Source organism: Prionailurus bengalensis, chromosome C2, assembly GCF_016509475.1.
Source record: "Prionailurus bengalensis isolate Pbe53 chromosome C2, Fcat_Pben_1.1_paternal_pri, whole genome shotgun sequence".
Classification (NCBI taxonomy): Eukaryota; Metazoa; Chordata; class Mammalia; order Carnivora; family Felidae; genus Prionailurus; species Prionailurus bengalensis.
Window position 1 is genome coordinate 336,524 of NC_057350.1, and position 27,405 is coordinate 363,928.

The window sequence follows — 27,405 nt, forward strand, 5'->3', positions numbered from 1 at the left end:
TACTCACGATGGAAAACAGCACCTCGTGTGGGTGCCCTGTTCCTATGCACCTGGCCCTTTTTATGGAGCACAAATTTGACTAAAATACAGGAAACTGCAATCTGAAGCAGTGAAATGCAGTTTCGAACTTGATCAGATGTGCCTGTCATCAGAAGGGACCCTGAGAGAGACCCATCAAGGGGCAAGGCACTGTTTTGTGATAAAAAGGCATCCCTCAATCTTCTGGCGTCAGAAGGCAGCTGACAGTTTTGCACAACATGATTTCTTGAAGGCAAATGCCACGTATACTTTAAGGCCTCAAGTGTCATCATCTTAGAAAAGAATGTAATTGCACAGTAAGACAACGGAGGACTAAGCCCAATGTGCCTCCTGCTTGCGAAGATTACCTTAATATTGCGATCACAACCCTGACGGCAGTTCGGAACTTTGTAAAAGGGCGAGATGTGCTAATTTTCTTATCAGCTTTGGAAGGAAATACTCCCAAATGAGCGATCATGGACAGTGTTTCTTGTTCAGAGTCCTGGAATCCACCGATCAATAGTAAAAGATACTTCTTTTGATAAATCAGAGCCTTTCTGAAGCTTTCTGCTCTCAAATAATGCAGATATAGTTTTTCCATCTGAAAGAAGAAAAAAGCAAAACAATCATGGAACAAAGACATCTTGCTGACAGAAGTTGTACAGTACGTTTGTACCACTGTGCTTTAAAAAGAACCAGACAGAGGCACCTGGCTGGCTCAGTCGGTGGAGCGTGCGACTCTTGATCTCAGGGTTGTGAGTTCAGGCCCCACGTTGGGCATAGAGACAACTTCAATATATAAATAAATCTTCAAAAAAAGAAAAAGAAAAAGAACCAGACTGTTCTCCTTCTCAGCAAATTGTCACATCAGCCCTGTGTGACCTCCGTCCCCAGGGACGGCTTTGCTGTGCAGAGTTTGATCTCCTGTATCAGACAAAAGGGAGACCACAGACTTCCTTTCCAAGCCTCAAGGGAGCCCCCCCAAAGACCCCAGGAATCTGACCACAAGGTACGGTGCGCCCCTGTGGTGGGGCGGGGTCTCATCCTGGGCCCCCTGGACATCTCAGGGGCTGTGGGAAATCCCTCAAGTCACATAGAGAGGTATGTCCTTATACCCTAATGCTGTGACACAATTTCTCCCTCGAGAGGGCTCAGAGCACAAACCTCAGGGCCAACATGATGAGCAGGGCCCTTTCAGGGTGTGGAGACTGTGGTCTAACGGGACTCCAAGCACAGACACGAGGTTTGTGGGGAATGGGGCCAGCTTTCAGATGGAGGTGTTCTCACTTGAACTCCCCTCATGTGCGACAGCTCGACAGCTAGAACCAGCATGTCTGCCGGCTGGAAACAGGCACAGGGCGGGTACGTGTTTTGGCAGCTGTGCTCAGGCGCAGGGGAACCCCATGTCACAAGAATGCTTTTGCTGCTACAATGAACAGGCCAGGGTTTTTAAAGCACCGGGATTTTAGGCGTGGGAAGGAGAATGACCAGGCACAGCAGAGAATTTTTAGGGGAAGCGACTCTGCAAGACACTGTAAGGGCGGCCACCTGTCCCTACACGACTGTCGGACCCACAGAGTGTGCACCACCGAGAGCGAGCCCCGCCATGCACCGTGCTTCTGGGTGACTGGGACCCGTCCATGCAGGCTCGCTCAGGTGTGGGACGTCTCCGCACCTTCCCCTCAATTCTGCTGTGAGCCTTACACTGCTCTAGAAATAGACAGTCTCTATAAAAACAGACAAAGGGCACCAAGCAGGTGACACCGTGCACACCCAACATGGCCCTCAGACCCGCCCTTACCTGCATGCTGCAGGGGTTTGCATCCTCGCTTGCGGGCAACCCTGCCTCCGGCTGTCGCGGTGAGCTCTGTGACACTGCCCTGTCTTGCCTCCATGAAGACCTGTCCGGCCTCTGTAACGAACCACACACGGCACCGTCCACACAGCTGAGCCAACAGAGGAGCACCCTGAGAAACATGGCCGAGGGCAGAGTCGGCAGGAGATGACCCCTCGGCACCCTAGCCCCAGGGGCAGGGTCGTGTTCAAACAGCTCGTTTCTTGTTCCCCCAGGGGTCTTTCCACGGGGAGGCCCACCCCGGGTGCAAGGGGGCTGGGCGCACATCTCCCGAATGCCATGATGTGGGCCATGCCTGGGCCACCTTCAGCCTCTTTTCGCTGGTGCCTAAGCTGTCACGTGGTATTATCAATCAGATAATTAATACTCACGGGTAGTTGCTACATAGCATTTATTGAAGTATGACTGCACAAAAGGTACAATTTTATTAAAAACAAAATCTAAATAATTATGAAAAGAACCCTGAATTCAAAGTGCTAAGCCTGTTAAACACCCTCATACTCTCTGGTCCTAGAAATGCTAACTCCTGGCAGGTGTGAATCCCTGGTTCTACTCCAGCACCAACAAATCACACTCTTGGAAACCTCAGCAAGGGCCCCACATGGGTGCCACGCACACTGAGGACGTCATGACCAGGCAGCGTGTCCAAATGCACACAGCATGGCCTGGACACCACGATGTGTGTGGAAGACGCCCAGAGCTCCAGTAGGGACGCGTTAACAGAGGAGGAGGATCCCACAGTGAGGACAACGAAGGGACCGCCCACATCGGACAACCAGGACCTGTTACTGAGGCCAGAGGGAGCTCCAAGTACTTGGGCCATGTGCACTGTGACCTCCGCCCCTCAGACTGGAACAGGAATCAAAGGCAGCCTGGTGGCACCAGCCCCCAGCACCAGGACTTGGCTGAGAGGAGGAGCCTAGCACCAGGGTGACCCCGTGGAAGGGCCCTCGCCGGACCCATGACGAGGAAGAAGGAAAAGGACAGATGTTTGTTTTCCTGGTTCTAAAACACAGCCTGGGCTTTTCTGGAAAGAAACACTCTAGAAATGGAAATTGTCTTGGACATGAAGGGCAAAATGCCCCACCAGTTCACTCGCAGCCTGTGACTTACTCCTTGAAAACATTTATTTCCTACAACGAAAGCAAAAATTATGTAGGACTACACCAAACTAAAAAAGCAAAGGAAACCATCAACCAACAATACATCCAGTAAGAAGTGAACATCCAAAATATATTTTAAAAATTCATACAACTCAGTATGACAAACAATCCAATGAGCAGAGGATCTGAACAGTTTTCCCAGGAGACATCCAAGTGGCCAACAGACACCTGAAAAGATGCTCCACATCACTCCTCATCAGGGAAATACAAGTCAAAACCACAATGAGATACCACCTCACGCCTGTCAGAATGGCTATGACCAAAACGACAAGAAACAACAGATGTTGGCGAGGACGCCGAGAAAAAAGATGTTGGCGAGGACCCTCTTGCACTGCTGGTGGGAATGCAAACTTGTGCAGCTGCTCTGGAAAACACTGTGGAGGTTCCTCAAAAAGTTAAAAACAGAACTACCATACAATCCTGTAACTCCACTTCTGAGTATTTACTCACAGAAAATGAAAAGATAATGTGAAAAAAGACCTGCACCCTATGTTAACGGCAGCATTATCTACAAGAGCCAAGATAGAGAAGCCACCCAAGTGTCCATGACAACATGCATGGACCTTGAAGGTATTATGCCAAGTGAAATAAGTCAGACAGAAAAAGACCAATACCATTTGATTTCATTTACATGTGGAATCTAAAAACACGCCCAATGAACAAACAAAACAGATTAGAAACAGGCTCACAGACACAGAGAACAAACTGGTTGGTGGCCAGAGAGAGGAGGGTCGGGGAACGGACAAAATCGATGGAGGGGACTAAGAGGTGCAAATGTCCAGTTGTAAAGAAGATGCAGCAGAGAGAACACAGTAACTGTGTGGTGACGGCTAGTAACCAGACCCAAGGTGGTCCCCGTTTTGTGATGTGTGTAAGTGTCGAACCACTATGTTACACACCTGAAGCTAATACAGTATCGTATGTCAATTTTTCTTCAATAGAAATAACTTCCTGATTTCCTTGTGAACTTTCACATAAAGGACAAAAGTGCTCTAATGGCGACTGGGCTTTAGTCCCACAGGGCCAACGGGATGCCTTCAACAAGGGACCTCCAAACACCTGTGAGCAAGTTCCAGAGAAGCAGACAGGGCTGTGAACTGGTGCTGATGACAGCTTTCACCAAGAGTAAAACACGGAGCTTTCGGGGTGCCTGGGTAGCTCAGTCAGTTAAGTGTCTGACTTCAGCCCAGGTCATGATTTCGCGGTTTGTGGGTTCGAGGTCCACATCAGGCTCTGTGCTGACAGTGTGGAGCCTACTTGGGATTCTCCCTCTCCCTCTGCCCCTCCCCTGCTCATGCTCTCTCGGTCTCTCTCAAAATACACAAATGAACTTAAAAAAAAAAAAAGATTACAACGTGCAGCTTTTATAACTTCTCACATCAAAGAACGGAAGTCCTGAGTCTCCTTAGTGCTTGGACCCTACTTCCCCAGTACAGAGGTCCCTTTCCTTTATCTCCCACCAGAGCTTCAAACACGCAAAGCAAAACTGGATGGAGCTTGAAGACAGACAAATTCACCATTCTGTTCAGTGATGTCAGTATCTCCCGTGTGGTGACTGCAAACAAGGAGGAGACAGCCCAAAAGGCCACAGGACACCAACCAGCTGGACAAACTGACTTTCATGGGACCCTCTCCCTCCATCCAGCACCAGAAACATCAAGTCCATCACTAACTACCACCTGTTTTTCAGCAGGGGTGGTTGAAAAACAACCCGCTGAAAAACAACCCACACTAGGCCCAGGTGGTTTCCTGGTTAAATTTTAATAAATATTTAAGGAAGAAATAAATACCAGCTCTATGTAATTTCTTCCAGAAAGTAAAAAGAGGAAACATGTTTCATCTTATTTTATGAGGCCAAAACCAGACAATGACAATATAAAAATAAAAAACAAAAAACCAACTCCAGATTAAAATCCCTCATGAACCCAGATACAAAAATGCTCAACAAAATATTAGCAAATCAAACCCAACAATATATAAAAATAATAAGACATCATGACCGAGTGGGGCTTTTCCTGGCGCCACAAGATAGTCAACATCCAAAAATCAACGTAACGCACCATGTTAACTGACCGAACAAGACAAAACACATTATCATATCAACAGGTGAAGAAGAAGCATAACAAATTAAACATCTGTTCAGGATAAAGTCTTTGCACACTAAGGCCGGGGCCTTCACGTGAGTACCTGCTCACCACCCTTCACAGTGACAGAGCAAAGGCCACCCCCAAGACGGGGGACCACGCCTGCACAAACCCGTCCAAGTCTGGAAGTCCAGCCTGTACACCAGGCAAGAAAAGAAAATCAAAGGTATTTGCATTGGAAAGAAAAAAATAAAACCTTCTATTCGCAGATGATGTAATTGTCCATGTAGAAAATCCTACAGAAACACTTCGAGGGTTAAAAAGTGAGGTTAGCAAGGTCACAGGACATCTAAGGTCAAGGCAAACCTATGAATGTTGATGTGTTTCCATACACTAGCCATGAATAATTGGAAAGCAAAACATTTGAAAAGTACCATTTACAACAGGCCCCTGAAAAATGAAATATTTAGGTAAAAATCTAACAAAATGTTTTTAGAATATGAATGCTGATGACTACAACATGTTTAAGAAAGAAATTTTATGGGATGCCTGCGTGGCCCAGTCAGTTGAATGTCTGACTTTGGTTCAGGTCATGATCCCATAATTTGTGGGTTTGAGCCCCGTGTTGGGCTCTGTGCTGACAGCTCAGAGCCTGGAGCCTGCTTCGGATTCTGTGTGTCTCTCTCTCTGCCCCTCCCCTGCTTATGCTCTCTCTCTCTCAAAAATAAACAAACATAGGAAAAAAAAAAGAAAAGAAAAGAAAAAAAGAAAAAAAGGAAGAAATTTTAAGAGATTTAAATACATGAAGGGACATCCCAAGTTCACAGATGGGAAGATTCAATACCGCTAAATTCAATAACAGTTACAGTTATACAGTCAAGATTCTTGCCTAAACCTCTATAATACCGTTACTGAAATATAAATCACATACCATAAAACTTATCCTCTGAAAACAGTTGTTCAACAGGTTTTTAGTATGTTCATAGAATGCAATGATCACCAATGTGTAATTGGAGGAGGTTTTGTCACCCACACCTATCAGGCAGCTGGTGAAGGCCAGCAGAGCAGAACAGAGAATACACACACACACAACTGTGGAGCAACTTCTGACTTTGGCAAAGACAAACTGATAACAAAAGACAATCTTCAACGTATGCCAGAATAACTGGTATCAACCTGCATACAAATAACCCTTGACCTAACCCTCAGACCAAAAAAAAAAAAAAAAAAAAAAAAAAAAATCAAAGCAGAATGGATCCTAGACTTAAATGTAAGAAGTAAAACTATAAAACTCTTGGCACAATCCATAAAAAAACAAATTGACTTTATTAAAATTAAAACTGTTGTTTTGCAAAGAGTACTATCTATGCAGAAGAGACAACACAGACTGGGAGAAGAGATTTGCAAAACATATCACAATATATGAACTGGAAACACAACAAAATAAGAAAACAATGCCATTTAAAAGTGGGCGAAGACTACTTGCAACTACATGGATGGAACTATAGGCTATTATGCTAAGCAAAATAAATCAGAGAAAGATATCGTGTGATTTCACTCATATGTGGAATTTAAGAAAAATAGATGAACATACAGGAAGGGAAGCAAAGATAGGATAAAAACAGAGAGGAAGACAAACCCTAAGAGACTCTTAAATACAGAGAACAAACTAAGGGCGGATGGAGCGGAGGTGGGTGGGGGATGTGCTAGATGGGTGATGGGCACCGAGGAGGACACCTGTTGTGATGAGTACTGGGTGTTATGTATAAGTAATGAACTACTACATCCTATTCCTGAAATCATTATTATGCTATATGTTAACTTGGATTTCAAATGCAAATAGATAAAGGGGGAAAAAAAACACAAGTGGGCAAAGACTTGGAAGGACTCTTCACTAAAGAAGAAACACAGATGTCGCCGCGCACTGCGGGACGCTACAAGAAAAGGCACCGCCCGCCCCAAGCATGAAGATGCTGAGGGACCGGACTCCCACGTTCCGTTCAAGGGCAAGTGAAATGGTGCAGCTATTCGGCACTCTGCAGGGTTCGGCAGAAATATGACGGGACACGGCGTCCCCTCCTGGGTATTTACACCGGAGAAACGAACCCTGCTCACAGCAGCTTCCAGGAGCACTGACCACAATCGTTGAGCACTGGAAACAACCCCAATAGTCTCCAGCAGCCAGACGGCTGAACTGAGGCACATCTGTGCACGGACGCTGCTCAGCAGCACGAGAGAGGAGCTGTTGATGCACCAACGCCCAGCATGATCTCGTGGGCGCTAGGAGAGAAGCGAGGAGCCCTCCGAAACGTTACACACCGTGTGGGCCCGCTTCTGTGGCACCGGGAGAAGGCAAACCGCAGAGAGCCAGGCCGTGCCTGCCAGCAGCCGGGAACAGGATGTGCTGCTGGGCCATGTGCTCCGCTAACAGTGTGGTCACACGGGGCACGAGAATCCACATGTGTGTGAAAACTCAAATGGCATCCTACCAGGGGCAGATTTTACTGCATACAAGTCCAAAAAACAATTAAAATTTTTTTCATCATAAAAGTAAAATCAGGGACATGACAATCTAAAAATAAAAGAAAAAAAAAATCAGGCATTCTAAGAAGAAAGTCTACCAAACTATACAATCAGGAAAATTGAGGTCGTTTTCATTACGTAAAAGTCAAACGAACAGATTTCTTTTCATGAACATGTATCAAACATCATCTCCCGGCAAGGGTCCCGTGTCTGTGTACGAAGTGGAAAACCTGCTGAAATGTTATATAAGGCATCTGGCATCTTGGGGAGGTCAGAGCCCATGACAGCTAACTGGAAAGAACCAGCACTCAAGCCCACGGCCCAGAGGAAGCCCGGTTCACGCCATCTCCGAGCAGAAGCACCAGTACGTACGCTCCGGACACGGCCCTTCAGCAGGTGTTGCTTCAGAGACGTCTCCAGCTGGGACACCGCCAGGCGCAGCTCAGCCTTCTCCTGGGTCACTGTGCACAGAGCTTTCGTGAGGGAGTCATTGTCTTTCAGCAGGACATCCACCAGCTGGACCTGCAGCTCTGCTGGCATTTTTTTCTTGAAAAGAGAAAAACATTAATGGATATACCTTTTTTGTTAAAAGGTACACACTTTAGGGGTCCCTGGGGGCTCAGTTGGTTGAGCGGCTGATTTGATTTCAGCTCTGGTCATGATCCCAAGGTTGTGAGATCGAGCCCCGAGTTGGGCTCTGCGCTGGAGGTGGAGCCTGCTTGAGAATGTCTCTCTGCCCCTTACCTGTTCGCGCACGCTCTTAGTCTAAAAAAAAAAAAAAGGTACACACTGTGTATTTTTACTGTTGGTTATTTTCAGGAATTATAGTTTTACCCATATTTGGGGTTCAGTGACAGCTTGTGGGGCTAAGAAGAGCTGTCCATCTATGGGAGGGAAAACAGTAAGTGATCAAAGCACATTTCTCTTTGATCCTGTAAGAAACTGACTTCGCACAGCCCTGGGCTGCACTGACAGGGCCAGCCTGCTACAGAGCACCGGCCTGCTCGCAGCTCTGTGAGCACACAGAGGGCCCAGAGAGCACCGTGGGTTCTTCCCCGAGGGTCCAACAAGTAAGTCCCTTAACACAGGTTCGTTACTTCCATAATCAGAGCCACACTCAGCCTACAGCAGGCACAGGACACTGACAGAGGCACTGGTAAATAGGGCAGGATGCACCACACTGACCCCTCATGCTCAGCAGGTACAAGGTCCCCTGCTGCCTACATGCATGCTGCCTTCACAATAAACAGGATGTTTTCACGATTACCAAGGAACATCTACCAGGAATTTGTGTCAGACACCACGACTTTTTTTTTTTTAATGTTTATTTTTGAGAGCTGGGGGGTGAGGGGGGCAGAGAGAGAGGGAGACACAGAATCTGAAGCAGGCTCCAGGCTCCGAGCTGTCAGCACAGAGCCCGACATGGGGCTCGAACTCATGAACCATGAGACAGATCATGACCTGAGCCAAAGTCGGACGCTTAACCAACTGAGCCACCCAGCTGCCCCAGCAACCACAACTTCTGATCCCCTTCCTACAAGGCAACACCTTCCCGCGCAGCTGACAGGCGCAGCTGAGAGCTCAGGCTCTCAACCCAGGGGTACATGGAGCAGGCTGGGCCTGGGGCAGAGCAGCCCGTGCCCCTCTGGGGGGAGTGCCTGAGCATCGGCAAGGTTAGGCGGCTTTCTGGGGGCAACGCGTGGCAATGCCCAAGAAGACACCCACTTCTTTGTGGCAGCGGAGGAGGGATACAAGGAACCGCAAAGGCAGCCCCACCTCTCACCTGGGAGAAGTTGGGCGCGCTCAGCTCAGACTTGAGTTCCTCTAACGTGTGCAGCAAGGACGTCACTGCTTTCTCATTTGATGATGTCCAGTCGCCAATTGTCCTGTGAAAATAAACAGACACTTAGAGGATTCACCCAGATCCCAACTGATAATTACCCAAAGCCACTGGGAACGCGTGGAGAGATGACAAATGGGTCCAATGCAGCCCCAGGAGGACTTGCTTATGACTGCTTCGTCAAGCCATGCCCTGTCCACAAAGTTAGGGACTCGGGGCCTCTCTAATGACAGTGGTGGCCCTGAGGTGGTGCAGCCCTGTGCACAGTCTGAGAAGCCCAGGAAAGTCTGCTCAGAGATCATACTGCTGTATAAACGAATCCAATTACAGACAGGAGAACCGTATTTGCTGAGTTTCTGTGCATACAGGAAAAGGCAAATATTAATTTAATTAATTATAGTGTCAACACTCCTGTCAGTCCCTCAACCGTGCAGACACACGCTGGTCACGTGAGTGGTGATCCTGAGGACGTAGGCAGGGCAGACACAGCACGGATGCTTGGCCCCACCCAACCGCGGTGGGAGTGGGCAGGAGGGGCCTGGCGTCAGGTCCAGACCCTCTGGGTGGTGAGCAATTGTAAAAGGGCATGAGGAGAACAGATCTAAAAGCAACTTGGATTTTTCTCTCATATCAAAATAGAGAAAACACATGCTGTCAACACCTTTCAGGAGAGTGCTGCCCACAAATGTGTCAACACGTGGCGAGAGAAACAAGCGTCTGTTGCTTAAAAATGGGCACCTGACACCAAACACGGCGCCAGCCTTGTGCACGCTCCTCACGGAAGAGGCGGGGCTCGCGGGGGCGTGGCCGGAGCCCACGCGCTCACCTGTCCACCGTCTGGCTGACGAAGCTGGTCAGGAGCCCGGCGGCCCAGAGCAGCTGCTGCCGGACCTTCTCCAGGCTGAGCCGCTGCTCCTGCAGCCGCGCCGACTCCGGGCACTGGCGCTGGCGGGCCTCCTCCTTCGCCTCCAGGTCCTGAACCGTCCGCTGGAGCTGCCGGATCTTGTGCTCGTCACGCTGGCGCCGCAGTTCCAATTCTCGCTATTGTCAACGGCAAAACAACAGACGGGCCCTTCGTGCGCACGTTCCAGAAGCAGAAGGCAGAAGCCCAGCCCTCAGCAGGGGGCGGCCCCTGGCCGGCACCCTCCACACGGGGTGTGGAGTCAGGGCAGCCTCCCTGCCTCAGACGGACGGGGTCTCGGTGGTGAAGGCTCGACCTGCTTTTCTGAGAACTGTCAGGCTCTCACCAGTGTGAGGAGGGGACGCCACATGCCGAAACGAGGAGGAGTCTTCACGGGCCCCAGTTCTGGCACCCGACCTTGACGTGCGCGCGCACACACGCCAACACACGGACACGGGCAGGGTCAAGCACCTGCACTAAGTGCAAACCGCCTCACTTACAAAATGCCCTTCAGCACGGAGTGTGCCGGGTGCCCGGGAGGAAGCGAACAGTCCCCAGCTTCCTGCCCGACACGGGGATCTGGGCCCCCTCCAGGGAGACAGAGGGAGTCACCTGGTGCAAACCCCTCTGGGCAGCCATAAACGTGACAGGGGCGGCCGGGTGGAGCTTCCGTGGGTGAGGAGGCCCCAGGAGAGGCGGGAGGCGGCACCGTGTCTGGAGACAAGCAGACAGATACCCGCGGAATTGGGAGGGAACCTCGGGTGCCCAGAACCCGGCCCGGGCCTCCCTCGACACGCCCCGTGCATCGCGGACCACAGGCTCTTCCTGGCATCGATCGATTAACGCTCCAGCCTCGTGAGGACACAGGGATCATTACTTTTCTATTTTCCAAGTTAGGAAAGCAACATACCAAGAAACCTACAGGTTTATTTTTATAAGTAAAATAAAAAATAAAATAAATAAAATAAAAAATTAAACTTACTTTTTAAAAAAATTTTAACCATCAACAGTGAAAATAACACCAAAGGGGCTACATTAATCACTTCAAATTCTTTCCAAGATGCATCATGAAGAACAATTACTTATTTAACTTAGGAAACATTTTCTTTGCATTTTTTAAGCAATCACGTTACCACTCGTTTAAAAAAATGAATCAAAATTCAATAATAGGGTTTGGCTGAAAACTTTAGAGACAGTTTGGGGAAGTCCATAAGAGGCACACGAAGGCTACAGGCCGCTGTTCCCATGGAGAAAGAGTAAACACACACACACACACACACACACACACACACAATCTGGAACACGTTTGGGGATCCTGTGTGACGAAGGCCCATCTGGGGCTTGACTCTACTTGCTTCCTTCACAAAACAACATGGGGTGCTTCCCGGCCGCACGGCGCCCATTCTGTCACACCTCCAAACTACTCCTGCGTTTCCAAGACTCTGGGCGGTAAATGCAGCCACTACAGCAAGGGCTGCTTACGTCACTGCGAAGGCCACGTGCAAAACATATTGCCGCTGACACACACCGCAGCACAGACGAGCCCCAAAAACATCAGGAAAGGAGTCAGACAAGGAAAGGCCACACGGGCGGCGGGGGGGGGGGGGGGTGGGGTGGGGTGTGTGGGGGGGTGGTTCCTTCATAGGAAGGTCCAGCACAGGCCAATCTGCAAACAGACCGTAGACTCGCGGTGGCCAGGGCTGGAGGAGGAAGTGAGGGTGAGCGCTAACAACATGAGGCTCAACACGGGGTGGTGAACACAATCTACAGCTGGCTGTGGTGACGAGTCCACAGCTCTGAGTTTGTACTAAAACTGCAAAGGACGCAATTCAGGTTGGTGAACTCCACGTATCTCAGTGAAGCTGTTAAAACACACTGATCACACTCCCCACATGAACTTCCAAAACTAATTTTATACCATTTGGGGGTCTGATTTATCTTTGTAACACTTAGAAATCTAGACTTTTGATTTTAGAAACACATAGTCATTTCTCAAACATTTCACGGCAGGCTAACCACTGAAAAGACCAGGCCACTGATTTTCCTTGTGTGTTTTTAAAAAATATTTTTAGTATATGTGCTGCCAAAGTGAGCACTAAAAAAGATTTTTAAAGAGGGCAAAACATACATGAATCCACATGAAGACACAGGATATAATTTTCTCAGAAATAAAGGCTCTGGTTGACATAAAATATATCTAAAAGTAACATTTTATCCAAAAAATAAAAGGAACACTTCTCAACCTGTGAGGCAAAAATCATCCCAATATGAAAATCAAAGACACCACAACTTTATGGGGTGCCTGGGTGGCTCAGTTGGTTAAGCGTCCACCTTTGGCTCAGGTCATGATCTATCTCATGGTTCATGAGTTCGAGTCCCATGTCAGGCTCTGTGCTGACAGCTCAGAGCCTGGAGCCTGCTTCAGATTCTGTGTCTCCCTCTCTCTCTACTCCTCCCTTGCTCATGCTCTGTCTCTCTCTCAAAAATAAACATAAAAAAAAAAAGACACCACAACTATAAAAGTACAGACCAACATCTCTCATGAACATAAATGCAGAATCCTTAACAAAATACTAGCAAACCGAATCCAGCACTATATAAAAAAGAATCCTACACCAAAGTTAAGTGGGATTCATCCCATGAGCGCAAGGCTGGCTCCACCAGTGAGACCGAACGAGAAACGCGACATTAAGAGAATAAAGGGCAAAAACCATAGATTTCAAGACACCAAAACCACAAATCCAGCTCACTCTCGAGACTGAAAACAAGACACAAAAAGTCTGAATAAAACAGGTACCCTGAGAATCTCCTCTGATGAAGGGCAGCTGTCACAGCTGGGGGTGGAGGACGGGTAAGAGGCTGCAGCACCTCCGCTCAGCACTGCAGGAGGGACGAAAGGCACCCGGACCAGAAAGGAAGAAGTAAACCTACATCTCCGTGCAGGTGACGTGATCTCATATGCGGAAAAGCCCAAAGAACGCATCAAATGACTGGGAACAACACACAAGCGCAAGGGCACAAGATGCAAGATCGACAGAAGGCCCAACGGCATTGCTCTAGGCCAGCAGGGAACCATCTGCTCACGGAAAGAAGAAACCAGTTCCACTTACGACAACACCAACCCCTAATAAAACACTCAGAACAACAGAACCACAGCGTTAACGCTCGTCATCTGAAAACAGCAAAACGCGGCTGAAAGAAATCAAAGACCTGAACGCGCGGACAGACTTCCAACCTCACAACCCGTGGAGGTAACATCGCTGAGGTGGCCTCACCCCCCAAAGTGACCTGCAGAGTCAAGGCTGGGCCCCAGAACCCTACGGTCCCCGAACACCCAAGCCCTGACAACGAGCGAGGTTGGAGACTCACGCTTCTCGACACGGAAACCTACAAAGCTGCGATAACCAGGGGGCAGCAGGGGACAGACGCACGGACCAGCGGGACGAAGGAGTGGCCCAGGGTCAGGCCCCCATGTGGCGCTCTCGGCCCCCTGGCTGGCTGCTGGGTGCCGACGCGGTCGGCGGTGCTCTCACCAGTCTCTCCTTGTCCCGAGCCTGCCTCTTCTCCATGTCGGCCCGGCCGGGCCTCGTCTCTGCTCTCCTCCTTGCGTCCTTGTGTCCTTCCCGTGCAGCCAGCCTCGCCTGTGAGCGCTTTAATCCTGCCTGCTGCTGTGAGGAACTCTCCCCCTCTGTCGGCTCCCGAGCCTGGGCGGGCTCCACAGCGGAGGTCTGCGTGCCCCTTACCTCCTTCTCCCTCTCGATCTCCGCACGCTGCTTCTGCACATCGGCCACCAGCTGCCGCTGCACCTGCTCCAGCCTCGCCTGCAGCTCCGCCGCGCGGGACTTCTCTTCCTTCAGCTTCCTCAGCAGAGCGCGATGCGCCGGGGCCTCCTGTGCTCGGCTGCTCAGCTGCTCCGTCAGGAGGCGCTCGTGGCGCAGGGCCGTGGCCAGCTCCAGCGACCGGTCCTTCTCGGCCTCCAGGCTGCGCCGCAGCTCGGACAGCTGGCTCCGCTCCTGCGCCAGCAGCGCCTCACAGCGCGAGGCCTCGATCCGCAGCTCCTTCTGAAGGTTGTCCTTTGCCGTCTGCTCGTGCTTCAGTGCAACGCACAGTCTATTACTCTGAGCGTGCTGCTTCTCCAAAGAGAGTCTTAGCTCCTGTATCAGGGAAGAGATGCGAAAAAGCAAATCAAGAGAAGTGTCAAAACCATCTTCCTGCCCCAATTTCTGTTCATATTCTTCAACCTAGCAATTACACTTTTTTATCCTACAGGTACAAGAAAACCATATAACAATTCTTCTGTTACTTTGCCATTTTTATTCAGGGATGAAGTACTTTCCTGAAGCAGTGTTCAGTAAATGCACACCTTCCCTAGAACCACAATACCCTGGACACTCAGACACACGATGTTTTCGCCAAGCCACAGTCCCCGGGTGGGTGAAAGACGCTTTTGCCCAGCCCCGGGACTGAGGAACACAGAGCACCTGCCAGACCCGTGGCCATCAGAGATGCCAAACAGCATGCCAATTCACACACACAACCTCCACTGCACAGAGAAGCCGGGTCACTGCCATTTAAGCAGTCTGACACGCACTTCCGAGGCTGTGCTCCGTGCGGCCAGACAGTATGGGTTGCGAGCACCCGTCTGTCACCACGAAGACGCTGCTGTACCGCAGACGCAGGCCTGCTTCACTGCTGTTACACCCTGCCACCAGGCACGTGACCACAGGGAGACGGGGAGCTGGGCCCTATGAGGAGCTGCGCTCCCACCTGCCAGCCCCACTGCCCCCCACCAACCCCCCCACCTGCCGGCCCCACCGCCCCCCGCCAGCCCCGCGCCCAGGCACCTCCAGGGTCTTGGAGCTCTGGCCCTCCCTCTGCAGGTGCTGCAGCTGCTCCTCCTCCAGCCGGCTCTGCAGGGCGCGCTCCTTCCCGCGCTCGCTCTCCAGCTCCTGCAGCGCGGCCTTCAGGTTGCTCTCCTTGCTGTCCAGCACAGACCTGTGCAGGAGAGGCAGTGACACACCGGGCTGCAGCGCCTGGGCCGTAGACAGACCCGGGGCACCTATCACAACACGCGCACACGCCGCGTTCCTCGACAAAAGTGTGGACAGAACCGGGGAGCCAGGAGGTGCTGTGTGGGAGGAGGGTTAGGGTCCCCACCTCAGCTGGAGGACCTCCTTCTGTGCCTCGCTGAGGGATGCCAGCAGCCTCTCGTTGTCCTGTTTACACTCGCGGAGCTCAGATCTTAAGTCTCTGACGACGGTCTGCTCTACCACCAGGAGCTTCCGAACGCTGCTGGCTTTCTCTTGCTCTTCATTCAGCGTTTTCTGTACGTCACTTGCTATACGTTTTTCCTGCTCAACCTTGTATGCCAATAACTCAACTGAGAAAGACGTTAGGGGACATAAGATACCATTACTTGTGAATCTCGGGTGAGCTGTACAAATGATTTCACAAACTGAAGACAAACCAGTACAGAGAGGGAGATGTATTCACTCTCAGGGAAAATGAGTTTTCCAGGCCGATGGCCAGGACACCGGAGGCTCACTCCCTCCGGGCCTCGGGGCACCCAGAGTCGTGCAGGCAGAGTGGCCGTGCAGACCAGAGGATGGGACGCGGCTCCCCAGGGCCAGCTGTTCAGGTCCAGGGTCTCCTGGAGGCAGGAGTGAGGATTGAGCCGAGATGGACGTGCACGAAGACCAGGTGTGTCCATCTCCACAGTCGTCCTAAATCGCCACCTCACCCATCACTCCAACACTTCGTGCTTCCCAACAGAGACTGCCTCGACCCTAGCAGCTTCCCCAGAGAACTCTCCCAAGACTTAGCAAAGCAATAACCCTGGTTCTCTACAGTCTCCCGGGGAAAAAGGAAGGGAGAGAGACGGTCAATCCTCCATGAGGCTGGCACTACTCCCACACCAGAACTCAAAGACTGGAAGCTACACACCAGTAGCCTTCATGCATTTAGATGCAAAATACCAGTAAGTCCGGCCCAGAAATGCTCACGAGGTAATGCAACATGGCCCAAACACAAAGCATTGCAAGGCCTGGCCCATCATTCGGCACCCAGCACTAGGAAGAGAAGGGGCTGTGCACGTGGATGGAGAGCATTGTGCAGAGACCACTGCTGGCAGCCTGTGTGAGGGTGTGAGGCGGAACACCTCTCCTATGGCCGGACGCCTGCCACGGCGGCACGCGACGGCCTAACTGGAGCAATCAGTAGGAGGAGGTGGCAGATGAGAAGGAGAAAACAAAATGCTTTTTATTCGGAGATGATGTGAATATCTATAAGAAAGTCCCAAGGAACCTAAATTAACATAAACGCGTAAAACAGGCTGCTTAGACCTAGTGCAAGCCCCAGGGACTCCCAGACACGGTCCTGCTGGTGCCCAGCGCTCACACCAATACAGACCCCCCACTGCCTGGGCAGCGCCACAGAGTCGCTTTTCCAGGAGTTCTGTGAACTAAGAAATGCCGAGGCCGATGGTCCCCATGCCCAGGGACCCGGACAGACCAGCCCCAGTGCTGGGCAGCGGGAGGGGCAGTGCTCACCCTGCCTGCGCAGCTGGTGCTCCTGCCGGCTCCCGCGGGCCTCCGCACTGGTCAGCGCCGCACACAGCTGCTGCAGCTTCTCCTGGTTCTGCAGGTGAGTCATCCGCAGCTGGGCGCGCAGAGCCTGGATCTCGGACAGCAGGCTGCTCCGGTCTGACAAGCGAAGGTGCTCCAAGGACTTTTCCTGCAGGTATCCCCGGAGCCGGGGTGGCAAAGGAGGGAGAGCAGGGTCACAGACATGGCCACGTGGAGGAGCACCCCCTGGACGGGGGAGCAGGGAGCACGTCCCAAGGGCGGGGGAGGCTGGGCCAGGCCAGCATCTCCAGGCACAAACAGCCCACTGTCCACAAATTCTTGCTTCCAGCTTCATGGGCACAAGCTTGGGGACCGAGCAAGAACAAATTCACAGGACAAAGGTGGCCTAGAACACAGGCACAGAGGCCCCTGGGGACCTTCAGGCCTCACTTGCACCCTGGTCTGTGCCAGAGGCTGCTCTGACCTGCCACAGACCCTGCATCTGGATTCTAGTGCCCTCTCCTACAAGGGACCTTGGGGAAGCAGGCCCCCCAGGGCGCTCACAGTGCCGGGCTCCCACGCACAGCCTGGGCCAGACCACTTAGCACCACTCTGTTTCCAAGGAAAGGCAGGATATTTCCAGAATAGATTCTATTTGCACACAGACAGGACTTCCTCCTCAGTCACTACCACACTCCAAGGTCAGGGGAAACACAGGGACCAAAATTCACCGTCAGTGGCTCTGGGCACTAAATCGAGGCACGTGCTCACCTGCTCCTGGACCACCTTCTCTAGCCTCTGCAACAGGGAGCTGTGGTCCCCGGGGTCAGGGCCGCAGGGCCGGGGCTGCAACTCGGCCCTCAGCATCTCCCGCTCTTTTCCAAACGCCTCCTGAACGATCTGTAGAAACTCTCCTCTCCAGTCGAGGCACATGTCAGGAAACTCCTAAAATATTGGAGCGAACAGTTCGGTGTTTCCATAAATGCACCCTGCAGGCGGAAGCAGACCACCCAACAGAAGACCACGACCAGCCCAGGGCACGAAAAGCCAAGCCCGCCATCATGAACGAAGAAGGTGCTGAAGGAGACAGCAGGTAAGACTGAGAAAACGTTGGCAGGCAAACGTTCTTCCCCACCGCTGCTCTGCCAGGCCCTGGGGCGGATGCCCGCTGACTGGCTGCTCCCGCCCCCACTGTAGGCCTGGGCCCGGCACTGCCCTCTTGCCCACCGCTCCCTCCGCCCCCTGTGGCCTTGGACAGGGTTCAGCACCTGGCTCTCTCTCTCTGTGCCACCCCGGGTCCTTGGTTGCAAAGTGGGCACTGAGACCCTGTGGGCTCAGGCCCGGCCCCATGTCCTCCTCCCACTGAGCCCCGCCACACATCTTCCCACGGCCTCTCTTGCCCTTACAGGGCTGGAATGTGCTGGCAAACATGACTGAGAAGGTGACTAGCCAGGAGCATGGCCCCTGTGTCCACTGACGACCCTGTTCTTCCCTTTATTCCACTCATTTGGCCAAGCAACTCACTCAAAGTGCTCCATGCCCACAGCCTATTTTCTTTCAGGCGGAATGCCACCATACCTTCTCTCCCTTTAGGAGTGTGGGGCTCGGATGCCTCCTCAGGGCCGGGATTGCCTCCAACAGGCCAGGGCCTTCCCTTGGGAATCGCTCAAGGGAGGCACTTGGCTCGCCCTTGCTCAGGGCGCTAGGCGGCCCACGGTACTCAGACAAGGCCAGTATGTGGTGGCTCTCATCACACACCATCTGCAGCAAAGCCTGCAACGGGACGTGCATTTCAGAAAGAGGGAAAAGAAGCTTGAAGCTAATCGGGCATTCAGCACCCTGCCCACCAATCACGAATGCTCACTAGAGCCACCCACATAGCACCCCCATGGCTTGTATCGAAGAGCAGATTCTGCTGTTCTGTGAGATTTTCAAACTTTCCTCCCCCGTAACCTTCAGAGACTGCTAGAAAAATGGTTTGAAGGACAATTTCTGCTTAAGCTACTCCAAGGACGCCCCACCAGGGTCTGCACAGTGGACGCCACCCCTACCATCCCTTCACTAATCCTGGGTGGGGCTCATGGTGGGGCCTCCCCAGAGCTGCCCCCAGGTTGGGGGCAACACAGTGTCCAAAGTAACCATGAAGGTCCTCACTCCACGTGCAAAGATTCACTCAAGGGGCATGTTAGGCCTAAACTCTGGAGAATAGATGGGAATAGAGATCTCACTCAAACAGGAAGTATGAAAGTAGCAAGGGGAAGCTATAACAGAGTACAACTATGTAACCAGAAATAGGTTTTGCTAGGACTTTAATGATGAGACCCAAAAAAGTAAAATACTAACACAAAAGTACAAAACACCCAAACCCCACGTGACGCTTACCTTAAAGACAATTCTCTTTAATAACCCTAGAAACACTTTTACTTTAAAAAACCTTCCGTTTGCTAGACGCCAGGTCTAGCGGCCCAGATGGCGGCCCCTGTGGGTGCGGCTGGAGGTCTACGACCTCCTGCATCCACCCATCCACCCTCATCCTCTGCTTGCAGAGATAGGGAGGGCTGACGTGGCTGCAGATGACTGTCACTTGCCACCTTTTCAACACTCTCCTGATAAACGCAGAAAGAGAACCAGTGGCGAGGGAGGTACTCTGCCCGCACCTTTCCGAGAGCAAAGCTTCCCGTGAGGCCATCGCATCCCTTCAGTGATGTCACAAGACCCCCCGGGTCCGATGCTGGCTGGGGCCTGGAGGTCTGCAATCGGTTTGGACCTTGGGTACCACAGATATAACCACGGGGTCCAAGGAGGTTCCAGAACCCTGTCCTCAGGACTGGCATTCTGTTCAGGGACCTGCATCGTTGTGACCAGCCCACCCTTGTCGTGACCTCCCATGTCGGCCTGTCAACTCGGGTGCCCCTGTCTGCTCCAGCTGATGCACAGTGCGCCATAGGCCAATCGCTCGCCCCCATTCATAGCTGCTTCCAGCAGGGCTCCTGAGGAGTCCAAGCCTGGCCACCCTCACCACTTGCTCAGGGACCCCCCCCCCACCCGTATCCCCAGCTTCAGGGCCCCCAGAGCCGTGACCACACCGCGGTCCTGAGACTCGGCCCCTGCGGGCACCACTCTGCATCATGGGGCCAGCTCTCAGACGACTTGACTCTTGGCGCAGTCGTCCCTCACGGTGAGCAGTGTGGCTTCGCGCTCCAGAAACACAGGTGGCAACTTAAACCAGAGTGACCTGAGAAATCTCCCAGAAAATACCCAGACATCAGGAATACTGAAGTCGCCGGTTCCGACTGAAGCGAACAGAGAACTGCAGGCTAACTTCCCAGCATCCACGCAGCCCCCTGCAGGCAACCTTGGTTGCTTTGCAAAAGGGCTCCAGGGCATGTACTGGGCTTCTTTCTGGTTTTCCTTTTTCAATCATCTAGTGTTAAACCTCAAAGCCTAAGTACGTAGAATTGTTATCAGAACCTCGTTTATTCCTTAAAAATTACAAACTCCTCTAACATGAGACTGCCTGGATTGGAAACACTAACAGAACATATCTTTAACATTCTATGTCATGTAGAAAATTAAGGAATGCAAAAAAGGAAATTAAAAAAAACAGCCAAAAAACACACTCCCATATCAAAAAAATTTTTGAGAGAGAGAGAGTATGAGCAGGGGAGGGGAGGTGGAGAGAGAGAGAAAGAGAGACAGAGAGACAGAGAGAGAGAGAGAGAGAGAAATCCCAAGCAGGCTCAACACTCAGCATGGAGCCCGCCCAACACGGGGCTGGGATCATGACCTGAGACAAAATCACGAATCGGACACTTAACTGATTGAGCCACCCAGATGCCTCTCCAATTTCAATTCTTAAAGGAGCAAGATGAACACAATTTTGGAGATTTTACTTAACCTCAAAATCATTTTCTTTTGATGGCATTGTAATAGCAACTAACAGGAATGTTTTCACCATGTGAATAAAACACAACAGTGACATTGTATTGGTTTGCTTATTCAGCCAAGGCCGTGCCAGTGGTTTTGACGAAAAATGATTCACTAAACTGGTGAGAGAAAAGAAAACTTATTAAAAGTTCTGGGTGATGGAGGCGTTAACCAATCTTACTGTGGGATCACTGTGTAAACAACGTGTGTGTATTAAACCAACACACTGTATACCTGAAGCTTACACAGTGTCACATATCAATTAAAATTAGAAAAAGTGTTTTTAAATTCTGCTCCCAGTTCAGCCGCAGCAAGCTGAGTGTGGCTTCTCTTCTCCCTCCTCTGGTGAGAACCAGGCTCTGACCCCAGGGCACAAGGGGCTTTAGATCTGTGGAGTCTGGCTGTGAGAGGTCACCAAGGGCCCAGCTCCGTGACCTGGGGACCAGCAGCAGTGGGCGAGCGGGGCTGCGGCAGGTGGTTCACACAATGACTCCCTGTCAGCAGTGGGTCAGTATGAGCCCAGCTCGTCAACGGGGCTGAGGACGGCTGGTCTTGGTGGCCGTGTGACCAGGTCTGTCAATGAAAGACGGGGGGTGGGGGCAGGGGACGGGCGGGATATTCCTGGAAAACAGCCTCAAAGGAAGCACTGGGCCCATGCTTTGCCTGACCCTAGAAGTGCCACAGGCTTCCTGTTGGTGGCACAGGGAAGGAATGAGCGAGTGCGGGGACACTGGTGGCCTCTCTAGGTATACACTTGGAGCCAGCGCACCAGGAGCCAACTCCCAGTATGGTCCAGTGATAAATGTTGTGTGCCGTTCAAGCCAGCTGAGTCAGAGCTGAGGCTGCCCATCAAAACTGCCCGCACTGCTACACGAGTACAGATAATAACCTTTCTTCTCAAGTGTCAACTTCAGGGACACACAGCAAAGAGCGGAGAGCAGAAGGCAGAATGGTCTAGGCCCTGAGGACACAGAGACAACCCCTCCCGAGCAGCAGCTCCCACAGCAGAGTGGGCTGGGCTCTCCAATGTGGCCCCGCAGCCCTGTGTCAGCAGAGTGGGTCATGCGGTCCCTGCTCTGCTGCTCGGTCCCAGGCAGGCACCTGGTGGCGGGCGGCCCAGTCACGAGCACAGGCCCCAGTTGTTTTAGGAAAAGCTAAAGGTCAATCTCCAAAACCAAACAAAACTTACAACCACTGCTCCCCAGAGGGTCATGCATTGTGATACCTGAACTCAATCCAGGAAGATTAACCTTACTTTTTGCCTTTTGTGATTCACCACAACAGCCACCCCTGAAAGTCCCCTGTGCGCTGTGCCGCAGCAGGTGCAGGAAGAGCTGGTCCTGCTCTCGGGACCCCAGCGCCCGAAGCTCCCACAGCTCTCCCCTACCGCCCCAACCCCCCCCCACCCCCCCACCTGCCATGCTGGGCTCTCGCCTGGGATACCTGATCCCAAGCTCCCCACGCCAGCAGCCTCTCCCCCTATGGAAACACGTTAGAGCACAGCGAGACCCCACGCAGCTGGCCCTGTGGTGTGACGCACGCACCCTGACGTGGCACCCACAGGGCAATCACGGCGGCCACACACGGAGGCCCATCGACACCGCGCACCCTGCTCCCGCCAGCCCTTACCTTCACTTGTTTCGGATGGACTTCCTTCTCCTTCATGGCTTCCAGCGGCTGTGGGAACCTTCCAGAGGCAGGAAGCAGCACCACAGGACTTGCTGTGGGGGCATCGAGTCTTCCCGAACCTTGGCTCAGCATGTCTCCAAACCCCGAGCCATCACCTAAAAACACAGCACAAAGTCAGGGTCTACACTCCAACTCTCTGGCAGTGTACTGGGGGATACCCTGCAAGTGCCAGAGATGTGGCCAGACCCCTGCTTCATGGTGCCACGAGGCCCCGGCCCTGAAGACGACATCAACAAACCACCAAAGACGGCAAAAACATGTTTATAAACGCCTAAGACTACACAACCACACAGATGAAGAAAAAGTTTTCACGTTTACCATGTTAACACCTGTGACTCCAACATAAAACCCTTCGTGGTACCTTGGCTCATGTTTACTCTTGTGCAGAAGTATGTCTCCTTATTCCCCGAAGACAGGACAGAGCCCGCAGGGCTCACACGGCAAGCACTGTGGCTAACGCGCCTGCAGGGCCCGCCCAGCGCACCCGGAGGCGGCTGTGCAGACATGGAAGACGCCAGCCCGAGGCCCCCGTGCAGGCTGCGGGACGAGCAGCAAGCGTCTGGCCAGGAAAAGGTGAACACGCCTAATGGGGTGGGTGGAGACCAGCCCTGAGAGCAGCCAGCCTAAAGTGGAGAGCCCTCAACAGTCTAGGATCTGAGACACCAGGAGCTCCTGATGGGAGGGGCCTCAGAAAGGAATGGGACACCACTCAACAGCATGCGGTAGGTCCCTGAGCCTGCAGCCCACTGCTAGTCCACGGAGACCTGGAAAGCGGAGGGAGGCATCCTAAGAAAAGCAGGGTCAGTCCTTGCAATTGCTTCTCCGACTGGCACCAAGCTTGGGTGGGCATGAGGGGCTCAGTGTCCCCGGCAAGGCCCCTCTGAGCACAGAGCTTCCAGTGAGTTGCTGACGACTGCCCTGCTAAGAAGCTGAAGGCCTCAGACACACCAAGGAACACTCAGACACACAAACAACGCAAAGCAGACTCAAAGAGCTGGAGGAAATACAAAAAAGGCAGCAAACACAAGAAAACTTCAGAAAACCCAGAATATCTTCAAAGAAGTAAGAGAGAAAATATTATTCGTAAACAAGGAAAGGAAGTTTCGAGAGAAAGGAAAAGAGGATGAGAAAGAACAACTCTTGGAAATTAAGACACAGCAGAAATGGGAGCATTTGATGTGAAGATTAAGGGATAAATTCTCACAAAGCTCTTTAACAAGAACGTAAGTACAAAGAAGTGGAAACAGAAAAAATGAGAAAATAAGAAAATGAGTCCAGTGATTAACAGGAAGTATGGCAAGATGAGAGCCACAAGGAAGTGACCCACATCCCAGGAAGAAGGAAGACGCACTCAGTGCAGAAGGACTTGTTCCCGGTAAGCCGGCAGCGCTGCGCCCAGGTGCTTGGCGGCAAGGGACCACCGTGGTGCTGGGTGACATCAGGGTCTGGATGGCAGGCAGGCAGGCAGGCACTCAGGAGTCTGAAGGAACATGACTTGTCACCCATGAGTCTGCACCAAGCCCAAACTATCAACAAACATCAAGAAGGTGCAGACATTCTCAGAAAACCCATCTCACACATGCTTTTTCTGCAAATGCTTCTAGAAAACACACTTTGTCAAAACTAGGACTACCAAGGAGGGACATGGGGTCTGACCAGGCAAGCAGAGACAGCACATGAAGGTCAGGTGGGCAGGTGAAGGTCATGTGGGCAGTGCATGCCCATGCCTACAGACAGCATGGGCAGGACCCGTGATGGAGAATAGGAAGAAGCAAGGAGAAAGGAAACCAGCTGTCTGGGAAAGGACCCTTGGTCCCAGAAGGTCTGTGGGAATCTGACAGGGGTGCTCAGAACACACATGCTCTGTGGTGAGGGGACAGAGCGGGACAACGGGGCCACCTTAGAAAAACAAGGAAGGAAAGTAGAAGAAATTGGCAGCCAGAAGCTTAAACATGTTCTGTAACTAGCAAATGTGACTTAGAAATCTGTATCAGAACAAATTTCTGGAAGCTGAACGTGGGCATCCCCAGGGAACAGTGGTTCGGAGTGGGGAGGCTGGAAGGCACTGTGCAGAACCACTCTGGGCACTTACTTCATGGAATAACTCAAAACTGAAATTAAAACGTTGCTGGCCCTATTCTGCACAGGCTGAAGCATCCATGAACTGTACTTCACTATGGTCTAGTTTTAAAAGGCACTGAATTAAGCCAACGATGACTTTTTTTAAAAATGCTGAAACATCTCCTGAAGCGATGGACTTATCAAAAGCCAACAATTATAGAAAAAATTACAAGGTTAGAAGGTCATGACTGGCAACTATCCTAATGATGACGCAGGCAACAATCATTACTGGAGGCTAACACTGGTGTGTCCGAGTCTGAGAAACAAGAGACCACAGACATGGTCTCCGAGTACATCCCCGCTCCCTGACACCGAGCAATCTAAAAAATAAAATCTGGCAGACACCGCTGCCAAGGGGTCCACGCTGGCGCCGCACACCGTCTGCCCTGATGCCCCAGGAAGAGCACGGCGTCACCGTGCGCGCTCTCAAGGACCCCCATGCCGACGACCCTGCTACAAGCATCCAGAGGAAGATGCAGGAACCGCCGGAAACGTGAGGGTCTCCTCTCGGGGCCCACACGGCACAGCCTCACTCCCGTGCAGGGCGCCAGTGAGGACGTCTGGGTGTTGAGTGCAGGGACCGCACTCCACGAAGTGCACAACCAAGCTTTCCAGAGTAGCGCAACATCAGGCCTTCAGGTGCCACTGAGCACAGAGGACAGAGACGCAGACGGGCACAGCCAGTGTGCATGGCAAGCGTGGCGAACACCAAGCTGGGGGCCTCCATGCTGTTCTGTCCCCTAAAACCTTAGAGTTAAAAAGACTGACTCACCATTATCACTTCTGCTGTTTTTTCCTTCGAACCCAACAGGAGAGGATCTGGGCTTTTCTTGAGCATCAAGAGATGTTACAATAAAATCTTCAACATCTTTCTCCTGTTCAAATAGGCAGGTTTTTAAACGGTCGTCAAATAGTAACTTAATACATCACAGAACTAAACTGGTCAGAGGGAAACTTTCTAAGGTCTGAATTTATCATTTACCCATACAGAACCCAACACATGTTTCACACCTGTGGACATAATGAAATCACGGGCTTTAAAGAATTTAAACAAACCCAGCCACAGTTCTCCAGGATTATTTTAAAGAAGTCAACAGCAAGTATTTCAGATTAAAGGTAATTTTTATGGTAGTATGTATGGTAATATACGTGTATCTCAAATAACAAAGTCCTCTGTTAGTTGGTTTTTATTGTATCTAATCCAGGATATGCAAAATCTCAAAATTATTACGTAAGAAGATATGATTTATCTCAAAAGTAATTGTTTTTGAAATAAATTAGTATTATATGTAAAATCTCTTAAAATAAACCCAGGAAACAGATTCCAGCCAAAGAACCTGAACAAAAACTACACAGGAAGATGGGTTTACGACTGTACTTCTCGAGTCCGCACTGGTGAGTGTGCACAGGCCTGGCGGGAGTGTCTGAGTAGGACTGATGCATGGCACGTGTTTGTAAGAATAACCAAAGTCCTAATTATTCACATTACAATGGACTGTGGTTGGCGCTGTGGAAAGCTGACCAGGGGATTGTCGGGTGCGAACCTACACCTGGCCCACAGGCCCTGTCAGGAGATGAACCAACAATGGCCGCAGCTATGATACTGTGGGCCCTGCAAATACATTCCCATGGGAACACGCTGGGGCCCTGGGCATCCCACAGACGCTGAACCAGGGCACCACCCAGGGATGAACACTTACCACGGCCGTCCGCTGCACATGGTGGTCAGTGGAGGGAGCCCTGTCTACAACCAATGGAGACTCTGCCCACCTGGAGGCCTTTCCTGCCGCTGACCCGCCCAGGTACCAAAGCAGGTCCAACTCGTCAGCCTGAAGTGAGGCACTTGTCCTGTCCTGCACAGAGGCATCCAAGCTCAGGGCATCTGAGCAGGGCGTCAAGGGCAAGCTGGGTGCAGGCTCAAGGGTCGAGTCCTTCCTGACAACCTCGGGTGAGCTCCAGGAAGACAGGTCCATTGCCCTGAGTGCGTTCTTCACAGGACCGGGCTCCTGGGTATGGGTTAGGTCGTGGGAGCCACTGTGCAGGCTCACTTTTAAACAAAGTGATCCATCCTGCAAATCAACCCTATCTTCCATGGGAACATTTGGCATTTCATTTCTTACCAATGAATCCTGATTTCCACTAAGGTCAATTAGATCACATGTGGTTTTATCAACATGAAATGCATCAACAAGAGGCAATTTGTCAGTTTCTTCACCATTACTAGAACTGTCACTCAAATTATTTTCTAAAGCATGTGAAGATGCCAATGGCTGCTGAAATTTGAAATCCTCTGTCTCACTGTTCTGGAAGTTCACAGAATGCACCAGACGGTTCAACTTTTCTTGAAGTTCTTTCACCTGACTTATGAGACCAACTTTCTGCAGCTGACAATCTTCCAGTAGTTTTTCTTTATTCTGCATGTGGAAAAGAACATGTATAAAGTAAAATAATTGAATTACAGAGTCAAGTATTTATCAGCCAATTTCAAAGCTGTCTGAGCAATTAAGAATGAGCCTCCATGATGAAGCCCTCGGGTCCTTCCAACTCTTGAGATTTCAAGCTTTTTTAATTCCATGAAAAACAGAACCAAAGCTGAGAACTCAGCCTGCAAAGTGAATGCTGCAGAGGACTCTGGGAAGGTGGCTGAGCAGGAAGCCCCAGGAACCTGTCTCCCACCTGGGCACCAACGGCACCGGCAGCACCTTGTCTGCTGTAACTCTG

General features: G+C 51.4%; 1 protein-coding gene across 13 annotated transcripts in view; it reads right to left on the minus strand.

Moving 5' to 3' along the window:
• PCNT (pericentrin) overlaps positions 1–27,405 on the minus strand; it is a 133,664-nt gene that overhangs the window by 5,944 nt on the left and 100,315 nt on the right. For 7 of the 13 annotated variants that reach the window (XM_043593350.1, XM_043593348.1, XM_043593349.1 and 4 more), the window contains 14 exons: positions 26,385–27,098; positions 25,457–25,559; positions 22,504–22,658; positions 18,526–18,720; positions 17,719–17,892; positions 16,933–17,116; positions 15,542–15,764; positions 15,229–15,379; positions 13,918–14,538; positions 10,310–10,524; positions 9,427–9,529; positions 8,016–8,189; positions 1,820–1,930; positions 387–619 (listed from right to left, as the gene is read on the minus strand). In XM_043593350.1, coding sequence (XP_043449285.1) covers positions 387–619; positions 1,820–1,930; positions 8,016–8,189; positions 9,427–9,529; positions 10,310–10,524; positions 13,918–14,538; positions 15,229–15,379; positions 15,542–15,764; positions 16,933–17,116; positions 17,719–17,892; positions 18,526–18,720; positions 22,504–22,658; positions 25,457–25,559; positions 26,385–27,098 — 3,356 coding nt within the window. Of the gene's footprint in view, positions 1–386; positions 620–1,563; positions 1,581–1,819; positions 1,986–8,015; positions 8,190–9,419; positions 9,530–10,309; positions 10,525–13,917; positions 14,539–15,228; positions 15,380–15,541; positions 15,765–16,932; positions 17,117–17,718; positions 17,893–18,525; positions 18,721–22,503; positions 22,659–25,456; positions 25,560–26,384; positions 27,099–27,405 lie in introns of those variants that run through there. The other 6 variants (XM_043593354.1, XM_043593352.1, XM_043593353.1 and 3 more) reach the window with 3 other exon arrangements.